At 45.4% G+C, this 25,805-nt stretch overlaps 1 protein-coding gene across 10 annotated transcripts in view; it reads left to right on the top strand.

The window, feature by feature from the left end:
- Positions 1-25,805, top strand: part of LOC142575078 (uncharacterized) — a 270,565-nt gene that overhangs the window by 217,500 nt on the left and 27,260 nt on the right. For 8 of the 10 annotated variants that reach the window (XM_075684048.1, XM_075684044.1, XM_075684047.1 and 5 more), the window contains one exon: positions 16,702-16,797. The exons of the other annotated variants lie outside the window; for them this stretch is intronic. In XM_075684048.1, the coding sequence (XP_075540163.1) occupies positions 16,702-16,797 (96 nt within the window). The remainder of the gene's footprint in view (positions 1-16,701; positions 16,798-25,805) is intronic. 10 annotated transcript variants of the gene reach the window in all.

Raw genomic sequence — 25,805 nt, 5'->3', positions numbered from 1 at the left:
GGCGGCCATCTTGAGAGGGGCCTGGGTACGCACTTTGTGACAGCGTGCTTCCGGTTCTGGTAATAAGAAGATGAAACCAGCAAACTCAGAATGGACATTTATTTACTTGGTCCATCGTCATCACACTGAGACAGCACTTTATCGCTGTCTGTGAAGAATCATATGTTGTCCTCCGTAGCATCCGTAACGCATTTGATATTCTGCATTTATCAAACGACTCCACAACAATCTCAAATGGGATTGTGGTCCACGTTAGGGCTCACTGCTTAGCTAGTTCGTCCCGTGATGCATACAATTCTCGGGAACGTCAAGAACGCATGGTGTAACTTGTTGACTTGGCATGTAAAATTACTTTTCCTTTGAAAGTGCTTTCCTAATTGGAATGAAAGTCGCATATCGCTGTCGTTGTGCTATACAAGAACTCGTTATATCACCGCCATCTGTGGTTGCCACTTTGGGATGGCAATGACGTTGGCTAGGCTGGCTACAATGGTGGGTTGTTGGGAATGCAGTTTTGGTTTTGGTTTCCTATCGTATTCCATAGCAGAAGCAATTGTAGGATAACTTTAGGACAATCATTTCATAAGGAAGCATTTCATTTGAGCATTTTAAAAGGTGATGAAGTGTGTTCAACACGTTCCTAAGCGCCTCCAAGACAGATGCAGCCGCTATTGGAGCCACTGGGGTTGTGCACACGTGAGAGGATGAATCAGGTTGGAATTTCCTGCGAAGGCTTAAGGAGGGATTTTTAATTCTTTGTCAATTTTGATGAAACTTGCCAAGTTTATGTATTTCAATGTGCTAGTTTTAAATATACATCCAGTTTTCTTGCAGAGTAGCTAACTTTCCATAAATTGAAGAAATTTAGCTTGGAGGGGAGCTATCTGCCAAACTATACATGGCATACTAAATATCGACATACAAAAATAATGTGGAACTAACAAAGAGTGCAAATAAGCAAGTATGGTGTTCTAAGCCGATTTTATATCAAATGAGAACATGGCAAACTTCAGTGAGAGAAATCCATCTAAATTCCGCCAAATTCCAAAGAAAGAAACATTTTTAAAAAAATCTCTAATAAATGTAACGTTATCTTGTTTATTTGCACTCTACACAGCTTTGCCTTTCTGGAAAATAAAGAATTACAGTGATAGCACAAATAGAAGCAGGGATAATGCACCTCCAATACGGCATCATTAAAATTGTGGTTTTGAGAAAACAAAACATTTCACAACTGATGTATTGAAAGAGTAAGGGGCGGCAGAAAGTTAGGTGGGCGGATAAGATTAAGAAGTTTGCAGGGACAACACGGCCACAATTAGCACATGACCGGGGTAGTTGGAGAAGTATGGGAGAGGCCTTTGCCCTGCAGGGGGCGTAGCCAGGCTGATGATGATGCTGATGAAAGAAAGTGGGGAAAAAACGGCATCAAAGGCCATCAGAAGGCACTAGGTATAATTCATAGCCATTTGGCCGTTGCCGGTCAACAATATAGCATGCACTGCGAGTATGTCCACTTCAAAAGGATTACACATTTTCGGGCCCTCAAGTTCTCGCAAGCTCCATCCTGATGCAACTTCACTGCAGATCTCGCAAACCACAGTCAGTTTAGTAGTGAGACAGTAATTCTGACCGCTCCGCACCAGCTATGCAGAACCACCGTGAGTATTACACGGGGAAACGCCAAGAAGATTATTCACTGCTGCAAGTCTGACGACAATGTACGAAGTAGCGGGCTTTGCGACCGAGGGTGTTGCACTATCGGCAGTCGGATCTTCAACAAAACTCCGAATCTTTTGCTCCGTGGCTGTCGTAGATGCAATCTTGTCGAGTGCAGCTTTCTCATGTGCTCTTATCTTATCCACTTACTGTTCTGTTACAACAGCCGTGTTCAATTCTTACGTGAGTGTAGCCGGCATACGGATATGCGTGATCCGGCAAAGCAGTGAGGCATCAACATTCGGCAGTGGTATGACTGCAGTGGCGAGCTGCTGGGCATCATGTGCCGACTGCGACGGCAGAATCACTTTTGTAAGTTTATTGCGTCTCGTACGTATCCGCCCATAACAATTCACGACACGAAACTTTGTCGGACCTCCCGCACATCCAGCGTCACAGTCGTGAGACTAAGACAAAATGGTGGCTGTTTTCGTCGTTTGAGCACTCATGGTCCTTGTAGCCAATCATAACTTGCCATCTTGGTCACATGCTGAAACTAGCTAATAATAGTGTGCGACGAATTGCTTTTTCTGTTGTTTCTTTCGTGACCGCAGTGCCCACAATGTTGCCTACCATCGAATAAAGCCAGAAACGTGAGCTTTCGAATGATACCCAAATGGTGCTGGCAGAGCGCGTAGTTGTCGAGTTATGCACATTGAAAATCGGGCACGATTTGTTCCCAATATAGCGGGCAACGCTTGCGGATTCGCATATTTAGATCACGATAACTGAAGAACTACACGGTGTTTTGTAACCAAATTTTGGAGATAGGCACTGAAACATGTCAGATGCGGAAAATAAAAATTGAAAATTCGAATTTTGGGCCAATTTTGATACGTCAAGGTTCCTCGACTCTCTGACACAGCTCGGAGAAGACTCGGGAGACAGATTGCCGACAAACACGGGTTTAATAACCCGAGATACGGCACGGTGCGGCACTCATGGGCAAAGGCTCACTGCGAGACTGATTAAGTATGGGCAGTTGCTGTGCTAGGGCTAACTGGGTAGCAGTCCACCAAGTGCGGAAACAAGAAGTTGCGGGAGCAGAAGTCCCACGTAACCAACTCATTGTGTGCCTGTGAGCATCTGCTGCGTCGATGAAGCGCTCGGCGGCACAGAGCTAAAGTGATGGGGGGGCGGGGGAGAGAAAAAAACACGGTTTGCGGGGAAAATTAGCTCTAGCATGCTAGTCTATCCGTCATGTTGCCACTGGGGTGACGATTCTCGGGAGATCTAGCTAAGCGCAATGCGCAAGCTGGAGGACGAGGCGCGGGAAGGCACCTCGATTCTTGCACAACATCTCCATGAACGAACATAACGAACATTGGATGGTTGAGTATGACTGTACTGGCAAGCATAGCATCCCAGGGCTGCATCCGTGACACCAGGAACGCAGAAATGGGTTGCTCGGCCTTTCTCTTGATTATTGAAAGGGGTTTTAGGTAATTAACATAATGTATTACTAAGTAAGCTAGATTATTACGATATTTGAGGCACAACTCATTTGTTAATTAAATCATACCTACAGCACCACTCCCAGTTGGTGATGATTACAAGAGTTAGCTCTGTGATAAACAAAGCCAATTAGATGTGGAGTTTCTCAGAGGAGCATACTTGGCGCCTTTCTTTTTACCCTCTATATAAATGAAATGACTAGAAATAACTAGGGGTATGCAAATATGAAATTGTCAACTTCGATGTGAATTTCAATACTGAAGACAAAGAGTGAATTTAATCAAATATTTTTCTGCTATGAATACTGTTGGTCTTGCAAATATCCATTCTTTTTCACCAACCAGAGGTGTAAAATAAAAAAGCAGTTTATTGCACAGCAAATAACACGCAGGAAAATTATGCTTGGTGTTCAACAAAATTCTCTGGTACAACACTTTTGCTTGACAGCATCATAATTTCAGTTGCAGTTGCTTGATGTTGTCATAAAGGAAGGATAGCTCCTCAGCAAGTCCGCAGAGCAGAGACACCTTCCTGCATGTCCACATTCCTACCATAAAGAGCTCCTCATAAGACACATTAATGCCTGGCATATCTTCGCTAGCTGAGCCAACCGTTGGCTTGCACCACCACTCACACGGATCTTATTTTATTTCATCGGGTACATGTATTTCAAACTGTGCTTGTTGCAGTGAACATTGCTGCTCGTTGATGAACTTATCCACAGCGCTGACGTGGAAGGAGCCTCTTCAGAAGCTTTCGTTTCTGAAGACATATCTGGGTTCCTTGGTGTCCAATTTTTTTCTTGCTTCTTATAAAGCCAGGTTTTTAATCCAGTTTTCCATTGAAGCATCCCATGGCACTCAACTACTTCAGGGTGAGGGTCTAAAAACATTGCCAAAGTTGTTACTTAGTCAAATTTGTACTTTGGAAACCGTGTTTTTAGGTACTTAGTCAAGTTAGTAGCAGACAGAGAGATTTCCACCTGGCAGCTGGTGTTGTCCAAATGCATGAAGTAGCAGCACAATGTGGGGTACCTGAGATGTTGGTGTCGGATAGCCATAGCCACTAGCACTTGCCCCATGCGACAGTGTCCCCTTCTTACGTTTGATAAGCGTCGCTGCACAAATATGCTTCGCCGCAATACATTCTGTACGCTTCGCCGCATAACACAGCTGTACTGCGGCGGAGCTGACTTAAAAAAACCGACAAGAGCAATTTTGGCTGTTCGAATATCTCAAATAGTAAAAGTGTCTTTGACATAACCCATGTTAAGGAGCATGCTAAGCATATAATTTATGCTAATGATACCACCCTTCCGTTTGATAGCACTCCCAGCACAGGCTCAGTGTACACCATGCCAATAAACTGTATTAAAGTGGAAAGTTGGGCAAGTTGGTATACATTCATAATGGTAACAGCGCGAACAAGACGATGACGGAGTGAAAGGACACAGGATGAGCGCTGATTGCATTGATGTGTGCTCCAGGACTAAAACTAAAGGCGGTAAATTCCACCTGTTGGATAAAACTGTGGACTGTCTAGTTAACAGTGGGTTAAGGGTTGCTGTTTCGGACAAAGAAGGTTCTTTTGTGGTGATACCTAAAGGGGTTTAACAGGAAAAGGCAAGTTTGGCTATTCGTAAGAACTTTAAAGAAGTGAAAGATAATGTAGCCAAAGTGAAGGAAAAGCCAGTGGCGCTTCTTGATGCTTTCAGCCTAGAAGGCCTTTACAAGCATCTTAAGAAAGCAAAAGAAGGACAGTTAAATGTATTCTTCTCTGTGAAGACCCACACACTGGCAATACCGTTCCGGGTCATCGTAACTGAAAGGAACACTTGTAAAAACGTGAAAACTTCGCTTTGCCAAGACCACCTTGCCTCGCTAAAACTAATCAATTCCCTGGTCAGCCCAAATTCTGAGAGCGTTGTAGAATACCTCTCGTCAAATAATCCAGGAAGGTGTGTCGCTTTTAGTGTGGACATAGAGGTTGTTTTTTATTCTTTGCCTCACAACCAATTAATGTGCAGTGTCAAGGCATGCATTATGGGGCAGAATGGTGAAATGCGGTCTGTCCAAAAATGTGGTGTTATTGTTGAAAGTTTCCTTGAACTTTTGTCATGTTACCTGAGGTCAACAATGATTGGATGGAATGACTTGCTTTTCATGCAAAAGGCTGGTATTTGTATTGGATCCAAGGTGGCTCCCATCTTGAGTAGCATTTTCTTGGCGCAGGTGGATGTGGCATTAGACCAGCGTCTTTCTGGGATAGCCATCAAGATGTTCAGATATGTTGATGATTTTTGGTTTTAATTAACAGAGACGACTCTACCAACAAGGTGGACGAAATAATGGGTCTTTTTAGTGAGCTTGGTCAGGGTTTGAGGTTCACCTCGGAGCAAACAAAAAAGGATGAACTACAATACCTTATGCAAAAAGGAGGTGAGGCGTGCAGACAGGACACAAGAGTAGAGAAGTGGACAACACGAACACTGACTATCAACGGAAGGGAGCACTGAGGCGAAAAAGAAAAAAGACACAAAACTCATCTGCGCAAGCTCAGGAATGGTCTTTCTCTTTTTTGCATAATGAATCCTTACCAACTAGCTCAGCTTTCTGTCATTCTACAGTACCTTGACCTTAGACTACATTTTTTAGACAATCATGCCTCTTGGGAATATTTCCCCCTTCTGCCAGCCCCTGTTGAACTTCACCTCAGGTCATTCTAAAGTTGTAAAACATGCCAGTTGTATCTGTGTACTTCGCGCCGTCCTGGTAAAAACATGTGGGCATGCATTGGGTGATGCGTTCGCATATCAGGTGGTCAGGCTGGAGGAAGCTCGGCAACCGGGTAGCATAGTAACGGACAGCTCTGAGAAGTTGATTAAATGGGTAAAAACTCAAGGAGGCAGGAGGCCGAAGGAAAGAGCAGGAAGAAGAATGTGGCAGTTGTACCCTAAGCACATCGCCTGTCTCATGGCCTGAAGAATGTTGCAGGTTGTCATGGGGTGCAGGTTGTCTTTTTGGCTCCTAGAAAATTGAGTGCCATTTGTCTGGTGGTTGAAAGGTGAGAAAGCGGAGCAGAATGTAATTCTAACGTAAGGTGCAAAGTGAAACATGTTAGCACAATGCATTGGCAGGCTTCTTGGTGCGAATTCATGAATACTTTGTTTAGCGCAAAACGACAGGCACAAGAAAGATGACAGGACAAGGCGCTACTCTCAACTGACATCATTTTATTGCGTCACTCCTTTATAGACCGCTCAAACCAGAGGAACATGCGCAGGGAGCACCATGCGATGGAGCCACCAACATCCGATCCCAAGAGCGCACTCATGCGACAGAATCCAAAAAACCAAATTCAGCGCTGTACAAGGTTAAGGAAGGCACACTAATGCACTGTGACCCCAATGACTGAATGAAAAACGCTTCCGATAACTCTCGGGCGGTGGTGTCACGGCTCTTTTTCAAAATCGTGGTATCACGAAACATGGGTTTGCACTTGCATGTTTTACAATGCTGAGCCAAATGGGAACCTGTGCCTGTTGGTATGGATCGCTCATGTTCTCTAAGGCGCTCGTTAACACAGTGGCCTGACTGCCCTACATACACTTTGCCACATGACAAGGGAATCTTATAAACCAAACCGACGCTGCAATCTACAAACTTCACGTGGTTCTTTTCACAATCAGGTTTTTTGCTTGTTTTAGAAATACGGCTGCACAACATTGACAGTTTCTGAGGAGCGGGAAACACTACCGGAATTTTGTATCTAGTGGCGACGTTCTTTAGATTGTGAGCCGCTCTGTGGCAATACGGCACAACTTCAGGCCTCTTCTTTTGTGTGATGCAGTTACTTTTGTGCTGCTTCCCTTTCAGTTTCTGAAGCAATACCTCAGAGACTGACGCCATGTTTCGTGATACCACGATTTTGAAAAAGAGCCGTGACACCACCGCCCGAGAGTTATCGGAAGCATTTTTCATTCAGTCATTGGGGTCACAGTGCATTAGTGTGCCTTCCTTAACCTTGTACAGCGCTGAATTTGGTTTTTTGGATTCTGTCGCATGAGCGCGCTCTTGGGATCGGATGTTGGTGGCTCCACCGCATGGTGCTCACTGCGCATGTTCCTCTGGTTTGAGCGGTCTATAAAGGAGTGACGCAATAAAATGTCAGTTGAGAGTAGCGCCTTGTCCTGTCGTCTTTCTTGTGCCTGTCGTTTTGTGCTAAACAAAGTATTCATAAAACATATTAATAAGTATGTAGGCTGCACAACGAATGTGGCATACTCTTTCCCACTCAAGTGTGGGCGAGTGTACATAGGGCAAACCAGCCGGTGCATCAACGTAAGACTTAGCATGAATTGTCCTTGGGCAAGAACGATTATGCACATGTGCCTTCCCATTGCTGGCAATGTAAGTGTCAGGTTCTGCTCAAAGAGACAACAATTTTGTTGAAGCATACTGATGCGTCCACCAGATTAGTCGTGGAAGAAACCAGCATTGAGCGAAAGGGCACGTGGTGCATTAGCCAGCCTTCGATCGCGCTTTCTCAGCAGGAATCAACGTACCTAGATAGTTTGATACGGTACCAGATGCCCTGTATACATGTGGCCCTATTGTGCATTCCTCGATCGACAATGTGATCGCCTGTGTCGCTTATATACCTGATGTATGTTTCAGTAAGCAGCGCTTGTCCTGTGTCCTTTAATTTCGTCATCTTGTTCGTGCTGCTACCATTATGAATGCCAATAAAGCTTTGCAGGACCTTAGTAAGTAGGCACATTGCAACTCTTGTTATAAAGGTCGCTAAAGCTAAAGCTAAAGCTATATTTTTTCATCCCCACAACATACACCTAAAACTAATACCTATCATGCTCAATAATTATGCCACCGAAGTATAGTCAAGTCCTTCAAGGTTTTGGGTGTATATTTTACAAAGAATATGAGCTGAAATGAGCAAATTAACTAGACAATTATAAATATTTTGCAAATTACTGGTATTATATGTTGTCACTTTCTTTATCTTCTCGAATCAGCAAACTTAATTTTGTACGATGTGCTTCTTCCTCTTTACTCAATTTTGGAATTCTCCTACGAGCCACAACTACTGCAGAAAACATGTGAAGACTGGCAGTTCTACAGAAGAGAATTGTGCACCCGGCTCCATACAGCTCGTGCACTACTGAATTATTCAGATCTAAGTACGATTACAAACTCTGCCATTCTTTTGCCACTTTCCTGTCCGTGGGAAAATAAGCAGTTTTCGGGTGATCTAGTAAACAATTTTTTCACTGCTACACCAAATGCTTGATATTAGAATGTATATTATCAATTTGTAGAAAAAGGAATGTGCTTTCTAATGGTATTATTTGCAAGCAAACATTTATTAACAATGCTTTGAAAAAAATTACTTAATAAAAAATGTGTAACAAAAACAAGAAAACTCCATGACAAAGTCGATACTGCTTTGCACCAAAACATCATTAAAAAAATTTCAAAACATACTTTTTGAAGAAAAAGGCTGTGTACAACATTCCTGCAAATAGGAACTTTCTACCTGTACAAGTTATATTTATACAAAGGAAAATATTAGCCCTAGTGGCTGTCGTGCCACCGTTGTTCTGATTGGGGGCTCAATCCCCTCGCTCGTAACCCGTTGTCAAGATTGGAGTCCAGCATGAATTAGAAGGTAGCTGGCTCATGCCGTCGTACAACTTATCCATGCTGAGGGCGTTGATGAAAGGAAGGACTGCTTCTCATCGAGAACGAGGAATATGGGTTTATTTACAATATCTACATCAGTCTAGCATGACTGCGAGAGAAAGTACCTCAGTCTAACATGGCTGCTTTAGAAAGTGTACTGAGCAGCCGCACAACAGCGGTTTATAAACACTCGGTCCTCCCCCGATACCCAGGTGACGGAAACGCCCGTCCAGTCATCGTAAACAAGTCGCCTCTCTGCGGGACGGTTTACACACACACTTCCTTGCGCGAGGTTCACAGTCCGGAGCCGACGTGAGACGGACTTCGTAGAACTCGGGGCTTGTGTTAGGAAAGGTGCCTTTTATTCCCTGAGCTGACCCCTGCAGTGCTGCCGGGTGCCCATTGTCTTGCGTCTTGGACGGCACGTGGGAAGGAGCCTCGAACTACGTTCCTGCGAGCATTCCCCCGCTCGCGGCAGACCAGGGCGGTGGCGGCGGCTCAGTAACAATGGCTGGTCCGCCGACCGCATTCAGTCACAACGGTGACAAGGCTCGAGCGTAACGGTGACGTTCCAAGAAAAGTTGCCATTGCTGTCGCCACTGGCTGGCAAAACTTGCACCTCAGCTGGGCCGTTCTTAACAGCTCCTCCATGGCCCGGGAAATCTCGACTGTCCAGCGCTGACAACCGCTGGGCAGGAAGGGAACGGCTGGTGGCCAGGGGTTGATGCCTTGGCTAACAGCAACCACTTGTGTAATGATGTCACTGCCCCATAACATCCAACAAGGACAAGCAACTACAAAACTAAACCCACAGCACGGCTCTGCGCCGAGATGACGTACCTTGGCTCCAACTTTAGACCTGCTAGGCTTCAAAGAAAACATATGTGCAGAAACAAAAAAATGCTACATTTCACTATGCCAATTTTTGAAGCAATTCTGTGCTGACAAATTCAACAATCATGGAGGGAATCCTGCTAAATGAGAGGGGATCTTCTTGGCTTAACAAAATTAACACTAGTAACCCTAAAATTTAGGCGGGACCCTCAAATGCAGAATACAAATATGCCTGCTCAAACCATCTGCATTGCTATGCAACTTTCCCTTCTTATATCTAACGGAGAAGTTTTACTCTTGGAGAGTGAGACTCCGTCGGAGCAAGCGGCCATTTTTGTGTGACATTTGATTGAGCCACATCAGAGGACAGTGGTCGGTCTCGAAGATGAACTTCGCTCCGTACAAGTAACACGACAACTTCTGGGCGGCCCAAACTAAAAAAGCGCATTCCTTCTCTGAAGCGCTGTAGGCTTCCTCTCTTACATTTAGTTTACGGCTGGCATAGAGGATAGGAAGGATGCTCCTCGTTATCGTCGCCGACTTGACTAAGTACCATGCACATACCTGTGTCGCTTGCGTCGCATTGTACTATGAATTCCTTTGTGTAGTCTGGCGCGCGAAGCACAGGACGAGAAACCAATAGCGTTTTCAAACTTTGGAAAGCGTTCTCTTTGCCTTTATCTCAGTGTACGCTAGTCGGTGCTCCCTTTCGTAGGGTGTCCGTTAATGCACTTGCCATTTGCGAGTAATTCGGAATGTACCGTTGATAATACCCCACAAGTCCCAAAAATGAACGAAGGTCTGTTTTCGTGCGTGGCTGAGAAAATTCTCCAATCGTAGCTATTTTCAGCTCGGCCGGTCGTCTCGTGCCCTGGCCGACAACATGGCCCAGATAAGTAACCTGTGAACAACCAAATCTACACTTTTCCGCTTTCATTGTTAAGCCGGCTTGCCTCAACCGTGAGAACACCTGTTTGAGGTGCGATATGTGTTGTTGCCAGCTGTCCGAAAAAATTGCTACATCATCCAGATATGGCAAGGCGAACTCCTGCAAGTCTTTTAGGACAATATCCATTAACTTAGAGAAGCTAAATTTAGCGTTCTTCACTCCGAAGCTGAGTGCGAGAGGGCGAAAAGTGCCTATAGGTGAGATGAATGCAGTATACCGGCTGGCACTTTCTGAAAGGGGAACTTGCCAGTACCCCGTACGAGATCTATAATTGAAATGTATTTAGCAGCGCTAACTCTTTCAATTCATTCCTCAATGTTGGGTATCGGTTACAGCTGATCCCTAGTGATGGCATTCAACCTCCTGTAGTCAACACACGGACGAGGGTCCTTGTTAGGGGTTTCTACCAGTATTAGCGGTGACGTGTAGTCATTCTCGACGGGCTCAATAACTCCCAACTCTAGCATGCGCTGTATCTCTGCCTCCATAATCTCTCTCTGTCTTGGAGACACCCTGTAAGGCTTTGATCTTACAGGTTCGATCGATGTTAGCTCTATTTCATGCATTATTAGTTCGGTTCTACCCGGCCGATCGCTGAATCTGTCGAGATATTCCCCTAACACCTCTTTTAGCTCATCTAGCTGCTCGAGTCTTAGAGCGTGCGAGCTTACCGAATGTTTTACTACTTCTAGGCCGATTTCAGAGTTGGAGGTCACCCTATACTCCTTAAACTTGGTACTATGGTACTAATGCCATCCTGCTCTCTGATGGTATAGTTAACGATTCCGCTCTGCTCTACATACGGCTTCATCAAATTGCAGTGATATATCCTCGCCTCCTTCCTGCGACCGGGCATTTTCAGAGCATAGTTAGTATCTGAAAGTTTGTGCAACACTTTAACGGGCCCGTCGCAGTGAACTTCAAGCTCGTTCTTTCTTGAAGGTTTAAGGATCATTACCTTGTCTCCGGCGTTAAACGTACGAAGCCTCGCATTCTTGTCGTAATAGAATTTGGCGTTCTTTTGCGCCTCTCCCATGTTCTTTTCGACTAGTTCTTAGGTTGTGCTTAGCCGTTCCAGCAAATCTAGCACGTATTCAACCACTGTTGGACTCTCTCCTCTTTCTTCCCACATCTCTCTTAACATTTTCAGTGGAGAACGGAGTGTCCTCCCATACACTTGTTCTGCTGGCAAGAACCCTGTCGCTTCATGTGGAACCATTCGCAAAGCAAACAAAGTTGCCGGCAGCCAGTTCTTCCAGTCCTCCTTGTGCTCGTAACAGAGCGCACGCAAAACTCGCTTAAGCACTGAATGCCACCTCTCTAGACTCTTTGACTGAGGATGATAGACGGAACTTTGTAATAACTTTACCCCGCACTTTTGCAAGAATGTGGAAGTCGGTGCACTCGTGAATACTGACCCTTGATCCGCCTGAATTTCGGCTAGAAATCCAACTCATGCAAACACTGTCAAAAGTACGTCTAATATTTCGGTGGAGCTGAGCTCTTTCAGAGGGATTGCTTCTGGAAATTTTGTAGAAAGACACAGCATGGTAAACAAGTACCTGTGACCCGATTTTGTTTTTGGTAGAGGCCCTACCATATCTATCACAAGTCGTCTGAAAGGTTCTGTTATTAAGGGCACTACCTTTAGTGGAGCTTTCCATGTCTCTCCTGGTTTACCCAAGCGCTGGCAGGCGTCGCATGATCTTACAAAGTTTTCTACGTCTTTGAAACAGCCAGGCCAGTAGTATTCCATAAGCAATCTTTCTTTTGATTTGTTTATGCCTAGGTGGCCGGACCACCCATTTCCATGACAGAGACTCAAAAGGTCCTCCCTGTACTTAGTAGGTACGACTAACTGATCTAAAATCCTACCCTTTCTATCTCTGTAGTGCCGATACAACAATGCTCCTCTCTCATGTATCGTCACGTTGCGCCTAGCAATGCCTTCTTTAGCTGTGTGGTGTATTTTAGCTAAGCTGTCATCATTCTTTTGCTTGGCTGCCAGTGACTCTCTGTCCACACGTAAGAGCTCATCAAAGTTCTTTCAGGCCAGTGGTAATAACGACCCTGTCTCTCTTGTGAGTGCGTCAACTCGCTCTTCCTGCAGGTTGAACTTTGACGCTTTAGTGCTACGCTCTCATTGAGCTGGTCAGCTGGCAGGCTCTCCTCAACTGTTTTTTTGTCCCTCGGGCCTAGCTCGGATTCGGGTATTGAAGTTATCCCCTTTTCTGCTTCCGCTGGAGCAGCTTGTGCATTTTCAGCCGAAAGCGACGTGATTTTACGAGCTTGGCCTCGGGTCTGTGCTGGCCTGTGCTACGCTCTCTCCCAGTTTAAGCCCCTTTTGATGCAGTAACCAATTTGAACGATTAGAAAAAATGTAAGGGTGCTGTAGTGACAAGAATTTGGAAACTGCAGCTTCGGTCACTAGCTCCCCGAATGGTCCACTAATTTTGACTTTGGCCATGGACAGACATGCGCTGTGTTCTTCTACAACCTGTTTGATCCATGCTACTTCTCCGGTGAAGTCATCTACCGCCACGTTAGACGGATGTACAATGTTCATCATGGCGGCACTGTCTCTTTGCACTCGGCTTGGTTTGCCACTAACTTGCAAGTCGTGAAGATATGGGCTTAAAAGTAAATCTAGCTAGGAAAACACAACCTAGCTAACACTCAGCAATCTAGCTTCCCTACTGTTCTAAACAGAACAACCACAAAATGAAGCCTAGAGAGTCAAAGCAAGAATCAAGCACTCACCGGAGACACAGCACCACGTCGCAAAGTCCATCTCACCGCTGTCAGCCAGTTGTTATGATTGGGGGCTCAATCCCCTCGCTCGTAACCCGTTGTCAAGATTGGAGTCCGGCATGAATTAGAAGGTAGCTGGCCCATGCCGTCTTCCAACTTGTCCACGCTGAGGACGTTGATGAAGGGAAGGACTGCTTCTTATCGAGAACGAGGAATATGGGTTTATTTACAGTATCTGCATCAGTCTAGCATGACTTCGAGAGAAAGTACCTCAGTCTAACATGACTGCTTTAGAAAGTGTACTGAGCAGCCGCACAACAGCGGTTTATAAACACTCGGTCCTCCCCAGATACCCAGGTGACGGAAGCGGCCGTCCAGTCATCGTAAACAAGTCGCCGCTCTGCGGGACGGTTTACACACACACTTCCTTGCATGAGGTTCACGGTCCGGAGCCGACGTCAGGCGGACTTCGTAGAACTCGGGGCTTGTGTCAGGAAAGGTGCCTTTTATTCCCTTGATCCCTGCAGCGCGGCCGGGTGCCCATTGTCTTGAGTCTTGGACGGCGCATGGGAAGGAGCCTCAAACTACGTTCCAGCGAGCACTCCCCCGCTCGCGGCAGACCAGGTTGATGGCGGCGGCTCAGTAACAATAGCTGGTGCACCGACCACGTTCAGTCACAACAGCAACGAGGCTAGAGCGTAACGGTGACATTCCAAGAAAAGTTGCCGTCGCTGTCGCAACTGGCTAGCAAAACTTGCACCTCAGCTGGGCCGTTCTTAACACCGTACAAAGCAATTGCATGATGTGGTGAAGCACTAGTTCGCGGAGCACGTCTTGCAGAAAACGTTCGTTTTTTTGTTCAACTTTCCGTTCTTGATATCATAATTTGCAGTTCCTGTGTCTTTTTAGCTTCTGGGGCTTGTTGATCCTTAGGGGCACTTGTAGCGGGAACAGCGGGAGGAGCCTTGGGGTCTGGATGTTGTTGCTCATCACGTCCTTGGAGCTGCTCCACCAGTTCAAGCCTCAACGTGAACTGGTTGAAGCGGGAACTTCTTGACAATTCCGGCACTTTGGGATGCTGCCGCCGGTGCTCATCAAATAGAATAAAGCTGTTTACAACAGCAATATCTATACAGTGGAAAAACAGCGTTTTCCACCAGCGCGTGCACTTCATCAGAACATTGTACGTCCCAATTAGCTGGTCTGATTAATCGACACCGAGCATGCCCACATTGTACTTGTCAATCAGCATCGGTTTTTTCACGGATACTTCTTCCCACTTATTGTTCAATTTTGTTCTGCGCTTCGCAAGTACAAATTTGTTGGCTGTGTGGGCTGTCGACATCATGAGAACAACACGCTTGCCCTTCCATTGTATGTATAGAATGTCCTGATCCCGTAGCCACTGAACATCTCCTCTCTTTGCTTTTTTTACCCATTGATTGTCTTTCAGCTCGATTGAAAAGCCCCGGCGATCCTTGCGCATTGTGCCACAAGCAAGCATCTTGTGCTCCAACAAGTGTACAAACAAGAATGTCGATGTGTAAAAGTTGTCTACATAAATTATGCATCCTTGTCCAGGTAGTTCTCTGCCAGCCACGTCATGACATCGAATGCCTGCCCACGTGCGCTTGGTGCTTCGCGCTTTCCCGTGTATACACTGAATTGAACAGTGTAACCAGATTGAGAGTCCGCCAAAACCCACCATTTATATCTGCATTTGATAACTTTGTCCCGGATGTACTGTCGAATTCCGGATCTGCCTTTGGACTTTACCATCCTCTTGTCAGCGAATGAGGCATTGATGTGCTTCAGCAGCGAAGCTAGGCGCTGCAGCTTGCCATGGGATGCGGCAGTTGTCTTCTCAGGGTCAGACGCACTTAGGAATGCAAGCAACGCTTTGAATCGATTTCTTGGCATTACCGACGGCGGAAGAAGACCAGAAAATAATTTCCGCGTGTTCCATTAGCAGTGCAAGTGCAGCACTTGTACGATACCTATATAAATGAGAAGTTCGATAAACTTCTTTGTCTCATCAGGAGTCACATCTTTCCATGATCCGTCTCTCTCACTGTATGACTGCTTCTCCAAAATATGCATCCACGCATATTTGTTAGTCATGCTGCATATCTCTGCGATCATTTCTGCCGTGAAGAACAGCGTGCAGAAGTCTACGGCTCTTACGAAGCGCCGTGCAGCACTGTGCAGCGCAATGCCGAAGTCAACTCCCGGCCGTCTTCTCGCACAAAACTCCACTCTTCTTGCTGCCGCCGATAAGCGGTCCTGTCCAAACGACGTTGACACCCTCCAGATAAGAACAGCAACCTTTAGAACACACCGGATGTCTTGAGATCTAATTGCGGCCGCAATGAAATGGTTCGGAGTAGAAAACGGAACTTACCGGCGGATACCTGTCAACGTTCCGGGGCTACGTAACACACTTTAACCATTCTTACGGAATTCGGATGAATCAAAATCATCTCCTGAGTCTCCACTGCTACCACCATCACAAAATTCTGATGCAGACTCATCGGAATCCGTTGAAATTCGCCGTTTCCGAGGCGCAGCTGCGCGCGACATCGACACCATGTCGGAAACTACGAACACTCATCAAGCGCGATTAAAAGGCACTTTAAACATCCCCCCGTGGTGAAAAAAAAAAGGAAATACAAAAGCGAAACTTGAAAATGGTTCTTTTATGTGCTGGATGGCGCTAGCTGTCCATTAAGTTGAAACCATCGACAACATATTGTTGATGAGTATGGCACGGACAGGAAAGTGTCAGACTGATAAGTACAATTCATTATCAAAGCTAGCGCAATTAAGAGAAAACTGCCCGGCGTACTGTACTTGCCATCCTGAACCATGTTTAGTAAAAAAATTTGGACAAATTATGGATATCAAATGTTTAATCATATTTCGCTTTCAATACTAAGCAAATTGCGCCACAAACAGAATACTGATATCTGTAGTCTTACGCTGAATGAGATGAGAAATACATTTCTATAGTTGCTCTGCACACGTGTATTTATTGATGCTCTTATATTTGGCAGTGTCTTGTCTATCTGTCTGTTACCCATTTCAGTGTTTTCAAATCTTTGTCATTTGCATTGAAATTGTTCGTAAACTACTGCTGGGGTTGCCTCATATGTATACGAGAAGGTCAGGGCCCCTGAAGCTGTTTGTGCAGCATTTTGCCTAGTCGGAACATCTCTGTTGCACATTGTGGCCCCTCTGTGCAGAGTGATGCACAACATGTCTGTCAGGTGCTGCATCTGTGCTCCCTTGCCACAGGTCCCGAAGCAAGGGTCGCCCAAGGCACTCCCCTTGGAATTCGCCACACCGCCGCCACAGGGACTCGCGCTCCCCATCCTACAACTCGTACCGCAAGTGAGTTTCTGCATTGTGGCACACCTTTCCCAATTAATCTTCCCTGTTGGTGCCCGTAGGAAGGACTAGCCGGCATTTGAAGGAGCAAGATGAATGCTACTTACTAAGCAGAATTTTAATTTAGGGCCATACATTTCTTTTGCAAAAGTTCCTGAAAATTTCTATGGTAACTTAATAACTGCACACCAAAATAGATATACAGTCAAATTTCGTTACTACGAACCCCACATTAACGAATTTCTCAAGTTTGCGAATATTTTAAAGATCCCCGCCAGATTGCCTATATTTTCAATGTAAAAATATTTCAGAACTACGAATTTCAATATAGCGCATACTTCAGAATAATGCATATAGTTTATTTTCTCCTTTATGACCGAGAAGCATCAGTATTCCAAATTCGACTAAAAGTAACAGCGCTGCAACTCTCGCGTGAAACAGAGAAACCATGAGGGCAGTAGCTATCATCGTCACCATGTCGAGTGCCAGCTGCTTCACCACAAACTTCACCAAGAACTTCACGCCAAACGGTTGGAGATGTTCGCGTGAAATCCAGCGATGAATGCAGCTGAATGACTGCACCAAGAAGAAGCCAAAGCAGTTTTCTCTGCAGGACAAATTGAACGAATTGCAGGAAATCGATGCAGGGAAAAAGTAAATTGATGTGTGCAAACAGCATGGCATTGTCCCATCGACCGTCGCAACCATTTTAAAAGACCGAGACAAGATTGTCAAGGTTCACCGGGAATTGCAACTCGCTCCTACAAGAAAACGGCTGCTTCTGGGAAACATTCAAAATGTGAACCAAGCTGTTCTCACGTGGTTCAACAATGCCAGACTGCAAAACATTCCTGTATCTGTCCCAAGGCTCCAAGAAAAAGCCAGTGAATTTGCCGATGCACTTGAAATAACTGAGTTCGATGGCAGTGCGAGTTGGCTTTTTCGTTTCCACCAAAGGAACGGAATAACTTCGCAGGTAGTCTCAGGTGAAGGAAAAGGCTGCTGACAGTGAAGGCACGGATTCCTAGCGCAATTATCGTTTTCTAGAGGTGGCTGAATCGTAATCTGAAGACGAAATTTTAAATGCAGATGAGACCGCATGTTCTTATCAGCTCTTGCCAGACTGGACAATGCACTTCAGAGGGCAGCAATGCAAAGGAGGGAAGACGTTGCATCTTCGCGTGACAGTCCCGCTCTGCTGCAATGCAACAGGCACAAAAAAAATTAAACCGCTCATCATTGGCGAGTACGCAAAGCCTCACTGCATGAAAAGGGTCATGTTGTTACTGCACGACTACTACGCCAACAGATGAGCCTGGATGACCAGAGAACTCTTTTCCGAATGGCTCATCAAACTTGACAACCAAATGAGGAGGGATGACCAAAGATTTCTACTGGTTGTCAACAACTGCTCTGCTCACATTGTGAATGTTCGCATGACACACATTCGCATGGAGTTTCTGCCGCCAAACAACACGTCCTTGCTCTAACCCCTAGACCAGTGCATTATAAAGAGCGTGAAAACAGATTTCCGTAAGCGCCTTGTGCAGCAGTTGATTATCAACCTCCGCCTGAAGCAACCGACTACAATCAATATTTTTCAGGCAGTGGAAATTCTCACAGGAGCTTGGTGGAACTTGAAGGCATCCACCATTAGCAACTGCTGGCAAAAAGCAGAACTTGTGCCTGTGCAGCTTGCATGAAGTGCCTGTGCACCTTGTAGATGACCTGGAGGTGACCGACAACAACCCAGGAGACCTGTGGACCGAGGTTGCGGAACTGCTGCCCGCCGTCTCTTCCTTGGACGACTACATGGAGAGCGACAGCGCAGCACTAACGGCGACGGACCTGACAACCGAAGAAATTGTTAACTGCGTTCGTGACATCTCCAGTTACGATGACGACCCAAAGGAAGGTGACTGTGGGTCACACCGAACACAGAAGATGAAATCGTGTCGAACATTGATGTTTTAGTGCACATGAACAAAGTCCGCACTTTCATCCCGTGGTGCAATGACGTACCCGATAAGGTATTGCACAAAGTGGAAGATGTAGACACACTCATAATCGGTCGTGCATGCTGCATGCCAGAAGAAAATCACTAATTTCTTCAAGTAAAGCAGCTTTGAAGTGAGTGAAACATTTTTATTTGAGAGTAGGCTTGTCTGCACACGTGCCTACTGCCAAGGTACATAATTTTCATTCCTAGGTTTGTCCACTGACTTATAAGCGCAAGTTTTTCATTATGATATTTCAAAATAACGATCGATTTTCGGCAGTCCTACGTGATTCGTTATGTCGAGATTTGACTGTAGTTGTGCAAACGTGATCTGTTAAGGTGTCTGACGCAAGCAAATATGATGTACACTTGAACCTCATTGTACCGTATTTACTTGCATAATGATTGCACATTCTGTAAAAAAAAAATTTATGCATATTCATGGGTGCGATCATCACACTGGTTAACGAAAAGAAAAATTTTTTTTCATCTCACATTTGCTGCGAGATGATAAGAGGTCAACAAACAGGCAGCTGCCGCTGTAACAGTGCGGGGCACCAAAACAAAAATGGTGGCCGGCGGAGCAAGCTGAACGCAATTTTTTTTTCTTCTCGTGAGTACATTACGTGCATTGAATCAGTTTCTTCCGTATCAGTAATGAATAATATCGTTAATATCTGCAAGCTTGCGGCAATAACGTAGCCATGTCCACTTTGAGGGGACAGAAACAGATGGGCGTGCTTAGCTGCCAGTGACATAGAAACACATGGTGGGCATGCTGCGGAAACTGCAGCATTTGTCTTCACCAGTATCCTAATACGGCACATTTCCGTTAAGGGTGGGCGAATATCTTGGCTGTGTTGCAAGCGTCGGCATATGAATAGGGTACACTTCTAACGTATCAGTGTAAACGTGGCTACTATCGTTAACGCTCACGATTTGTTGCGTGCCCATGAGTGCAGATGAGAAGAACCGAAAGCCACCTTTTCTGCTGTTATTGTTGACCACAACCATTATAAAGCCTACAAATAATAAAGCCAAGGTTAGTAGTAGCTTTTTTTTTTCATGGAAGTGCAGAAAGTGATGACGGGAAGGAAATGGGACGTCTGCTTAAGAATGTTTGGTACATGCAGACCACTTGGTATGTCTTTTAGAATCATTCACGTAGAATTCGACAGCATTCAACAGGTGGTATGCGCGATCATCATTAGCTAGACTTGGCTTATGACACATCACTGCGGCAAGTTTGGGGTGCGATCATTACACTGGAAAGAAAAAAATCTAATTTTGACGACAAAATTTAGGGGTGCAATCATTATGCGAGTGCGATCATTATGCAAGTAAATACGGTAATGAAGTTGAAGGGTGTGGGGAAGCTTGTCTCTCACATGTCCCCTGATGTTGTTTTCCGCACATGGCTTGTGCATCTTCTGTAATGCGGCTTCTCTGTGTAGCTAAGTGCCAGTGGCGGTCGGTATGGTTGCAGCATATCGAGAGAGGGCGCGAGTGTTGCACTGCTAATGCCACCTAACGCAGGGGTTACTAGGTGCGAAGTTGGCTCTTCCTCTGTGGCTCGGGATTGGCAAGCTGCACGGTCGTTTTGCACACTCGCCCACCATTCTTGGGGAACTGTCTGGTGAGAGGGTATCGGAATGGACGAACACAATTGTTTCAATGTGGCACCGTTCGCGTGACCGTGTATGCGAGCGATTAGGCATTGGTGTCCAGCGATGAAAAATCGATATAACAACAGCAACAGACTCCTCGGCATGTGCAATGTGAGACTCTTTAGCACCTGACATAACAGCCGTTACAATAGCATTTTTACATTCCAATGTGATAGTCTTCTACTTCAGCTTTCCACTCGGCTCTCTCATATTGTCGTAAAGCCCATCAAAGTATACGGCCGACAGAGCTTGTCACAGCGCCAGAAACATGGGTGCATTCAGCCTTTGGAAGCAAAACTATCTGATCCGCCGCTTTCTCGTGGCCCCGTGGCTCCGCTGTGTAAGCACGCTGGCTTGGCTTGCCAGTTTCATGCAAGCTCGGAGGTCACGCCCAGCTGTGTCAGCACAGAACGGTGCACTCCAGTGAGAGAGAGAGAGACTGATTTATAGTACACCGCGCGCAAATATTGTCACCGATATGTGTCGCGGCACAGATTGCGATCTTGGGTGGGTGCACACCCAGCTACATGCCACAGCAAGAGAGGTAGAGATGCGATGAGATGCTGCTAGTGCATGGCCAGTGTGCACATGGCTACGCGTGGCAGCGAGAAAGACCAGCCTTGCTCGATGCCATATTCGACGCTGCATTTTTGAACTTCTGCACCGAACTAGTGCTGATCCCGGCGGAAAGCAATATGCTTGGTGCGCAACAGTTGGTATTTTTGGTGCCTACTTATCTTTTGCACACGTGTAACTTGAGGCATGGAAACGGTAAATGACTACTACTCGAGAAGCCTAGAGAGAGAAGGGAAGAGGGAAAGGCAGGGAGGTTAACCAGACTGAGTCCAGTTTGCTACCCTACACGTGGGGAGGGGAATGGGGAGTGAAAGAGGGAGAGGGAGAACTTAGGTGTAGGATGTCTATAGTCGGGCACTCAAGTCTGTTGCCCTCAGGTAGCGAAAAAGCGCTCGAACTGCTTTCTGGGCCAATGAGCTGTGAGGCCAGGCTCCCAAGATCTTCGCTTCCGTAAATGGCCTGTCATCCAGTCTATTCAAGGCACACTGGAGAGTCGCACATTGATTATCGAAGCGAGAACAGTGGCACCGAAGGTGACTGATGGTCTCTTCACACTTGCACTTAGCGCACATTGGTGAATCCGCCATTCCAATATGATAGCTGTAGGACTTGGTGAATGCTACTCCTACCCACAGCCGACACAGCAGTGTTGCGTCACGTCGTGGAAGGTTCGCTGGTAATGTAAGTTTCAGTGATGGGTCGAGGCTGTGTAAACGACACTTAGAGTTCTGTGGTGTATGCCAGCAACCTAACGTGATTGTACGAGCGAGACTGCGAAGCTCTCTTGCAGCGTCGACTCTGGATAAAGGTATAAGGAGTATAAAGTATAAGGAGAAGCCTAAGCAATTTGTTTCAGCTTTGGCGTCATTGAAGTGTGGGTGTGTTTGGCGGCATAACTGAAACTTGGCTGCAAGAAAATAAAGACCATTTCGTGCTATAGAGTACATTACGAATGTTAGTGTTACGCATTTGCATACGCACAAACAAACTAAAGATGATTTGAACTGACACTCATTTCCTGGGGCATTCGGGAAGGAAGGCCACGCCGAGTCTGCTCCGCATGTCGCTTATCAGTTTCGTTCACATTTTACCACTCGCCCGTGCACTCTGTTGGAACACACATGCGCCGATTAATGGACGAATGTCGTGTTTGTTGCATTCTAAATATATTTTGCATGTGTGCCTTGTCCAGTTACCATGATGATATTATGGCACGCTGACAAACAACCTGCTTGCTTTTGTGAAACTCCTTGTCGCAAATATCCAATGTTAACCGTAATCGTGACTCAAATTTGAATTCCAGCTACACGAATTTCTGTACAACCACGCCACACAAAATCGGGCTTTTGCCAAAATCGGGCTTTTGCTTTTATCAAGGATGTAAAGCTTCCGTTTTAGTCGAGGTTGGCGGCGAAATGGCGGTCGTAATTAAAAGTTCAGCGAAAATGCAAACATCTGAAGTTGCGTTTGTGAGCGGCAACAATGTTTACAATGCGACTTGCGCAGATTGAATCCGAAAATTTTAATAAACTGTCATTCAGCATCCCAAATATCAGTCAGTGTTTTACATTGGCTTTATGGTGCCTGTGGTAAAACCGCAAGTAGGCCCGAACAATTGAACTTACTGAAAGTATTGGTTGAAGACACAGATTGTGAAGTCAGTGAATATTTTTATCGCGTTATTGTTTTAAAAAATGTCGTAGATCTTTTTTGTCGGCAAGCGATGTGAAAGGCTGGCAAACATGCAATAACAAGAAAAGTAACTTCACATTTATTCTGCGGTGTTCCGCTATCTTAACTTAATGTCGCCACATATTAAAAGTTATCAGAGGGCACCACGCGAAGGTTGTTAACAGTATTTGATAGGTGTTCATGGTGGTCACTGTTATTTCTTGTTCAATGGCCACGGATATCTTTAATTAGCTAATTTTATAAACTTATCTAATCAATTAAATGTCAATGAAAAAGTTCTGGAGGATGTTGAGAAATTATCTATAACAGTATTTAAAGCAACCTCAGATTTTTGAAGACTTCTTTTTGTAAAGCCCGTGAAACAATTTTTTTTAAAATGCCGTGAAGACAGTGCTTTTGCACACCAAAGATTGCATCAATCTCAGTGCAAAGCTCGTCGAATACGGGCACTGAGAACGAGTGGCTGCATTGTTTTCCCGACACATCAGCATCTTCTGGCACTCATTTTCAGTCCTTGTCAACCTCAGAGTAGTGTAATCTTGTAACGGTTCTCCTTCCAAACCATTATAAAACTGTGTACCAGGTTTGCACTTGCATGATATAGACAATGTACTAGATGACAACGTTTATGTCCGAGTCCGCTTACGTTACTGGCACGGGGATTGATTGTGACATTGCTTTTTTTTTTTTTTTTTTTGCATGTGCTTTCTTTTCCTTTCTTTTTCTTTTTTTTTCCACGTCAGAAAAGAAGGCTGCACAAGACCTGTGTTGCTATTGGCCGTGAGATCAGACTATAGGTGGCAGCACTGTCTCTGTTAGTGTGGATGGGTGGTCGGTGGTGAGCATTGGAATGTACACGGTGGCACTTCACTGCGGGAGATGTGGGCCAGTTGCTCGGTAATGAAACCCATTGACTGCATGTACTGAAGATATATTGCCCTCCAATGCAACATGTTTGGTCGAAACGCACTGAACATTCCGGCTACACGTGAAAGAAGCACAAAGCGCAGTTTCTGTTCTGCTACATCTGCATGGTGTTTTTTGTTCGATTGCACTCTGCCTATTCTGTTGGCACAGCTGTTGTGCAACTCAACTCTCTGCTATTCTTGCATTGGTTGTAAAAGTGCCTGTTCTTTTGAAGTGCAGCCAAGTTAAATCAGCTAGTTATTGTGACTCTACTTCACCACTTATCTGCGTACAGTAGTACCTTTTACTTCTTTATTGATTCTTTGTGAAATACAAGATACTTAATCAAGTTACGCTACTATGAGTGCCAGCACAGTGCAGGATCACCATGTGGCTCCACACACATTTCTGTTTGTGTCATTTAGTGTTCACTGTAACAGTAAAAACACAACATTTCAGCACAAGGGTGATTTTGCATTGATACGTGCATGAGAATTGTGCGAATATTTTTATTTTATTTTAGGACCTTATTACATTGTTTTCTTTATTTGTGAAAATAATGGCCACTACCTTCCGTCAAGCTAACAACATCATGCCAGCGAGCACATTACACGAGAATCTCGGTCAACGGAAATTTCTTAAATGGGACAAGCGCCTCTAAGTCTGTTGGTTTTGCACAGATTATATTTTTTAAAAAAACTTGTTAATTGGAACTAAATTTGGAACTAAAAATTTGAAGAGCTAATTGGAACTGTAAATGGCACTAAAAATGTTGTAAATAGTCACGCTCGTCAACTTCTTGTAAGACCCATTGCCCATTGCACTCCCATTGCTCTTTTCTGTTTCCGGCTATGCTCCAATTCGATATTTTTCTTTTTGGCCTCGTCAGTAGTATGTCATCAGTGTTGACGCAGTCCTCGTCATAGTGGTTTGCTTTCCATGGTCATCACTTCTATGTGGTGGGTGCAAGTCGGTGAAGTGACAAGGCCAGGCCCCTGTCTTCACAAGCCTTTATTGTGCCATGGTGGCCCTAAATGCTCAGTTTCCTTTTCCTGTGACTGCAGGTTTCGCATGTCGTCACATATTGAGTTCATAGCTATCACAACCAACCTTATTGCGATACGCATCTTCAGCTGTGTGTTTCAAGGTGTGGGGCAGTGCTGTTGGAAGCATGTACTGCATGCTTTTAGTAGGGGATAACCAAAATGCATCACCGTACACTGTAAGTGGTGTGAAGTGAGCATGATATCTTGGTCTGGCGGCATTGTGTTCCAGTGTCACCCACCAGCTCAATATCGTTTTGGTTTCTTGTTACTGACTTAAAACATTGCTCTATAGGAAGACGACAAAGTGTGTCTTAGGCTGTTTAGGCCTCACCAGCTCGATTTGCATCGGCTTCTTCTGCCGCAATTATTCTGGCCAAGTGGGCACGTCAAAACTTTGTGCAAAACTACCCCGCCGAAAGAAGCTGCTGACCTAGGCCGAATTCAAGGAGCGCAAACGTTAGCTTGCTGAAGCCACAAAATTGATAGCACACATTGAAACTACCGGAAAAATATGTGTGGGGGGGGGGGGCTATCCCGGAATGGCACCAAAATTCAAGATAGTGACAACAGAACTTTCCCGTTAGAAAAAAAAATGCAGTGGGCATGGATTTAAAATTTTATATAACGTGAACTTTATTGAGCCAAACATTTATTAGTGCTGTTCATCACTCAAAACCATCGGAAGACTCCTCAGACTCGGTCGCAAAAAAAAGTTTGCAGCATTCTGCTTGAAGTCCACGGTCAAACGTTTAGCCGTAATGAGAGTTCCGATACAAGTCAAGGTCAGCTGCAGTACATGGCTACCGACGGCGGACAGCGAATCGTGGCTTGCTCATGCTCGAATCACAGCTGGCGGTGCCACAAATGTCAACATGTCTTCTTCTTCGTGTGAAATTATTGCGATGAGAGGGTAAAGCGGTGACAACAGTAACAAAACATTGCTGCTTGGAAACACCGGCGATTCGTTCTGAAGCGCCGTTTGCTGCAGATTCCAGGGTAGCCGGAAAAGGCCTAGTGACAATATCGGTGGCGAGTGATCAGCGGCGGTGAGCATAGCCGCAGCCACTCCTCTCACTGAGTGCCCACGTCGCTGTGCCGCAGGGAGATCCTCTGTACTGTGCAACA

This window comes from Dermacentor variabilis, chromosome 3 (assembly GCF_050947875.1).
Source record: "Dermacentor variabilis isolate Ectoservices chromosome 3, ASM5094787v1, whole genome shotgun sequence".
Taxonomy (NCBI): Eukaryota; Metazoa; Arthropoda; class Arachnida; order Ixodida; family Ixodidae; genus Dermacentor; species Dermacentor variabilis.
The sequence above is the reverse complement of the archived record's forward strand: the minus strand, read 5'-3'. Positions and strand labels throughout refer to the sequence as shown.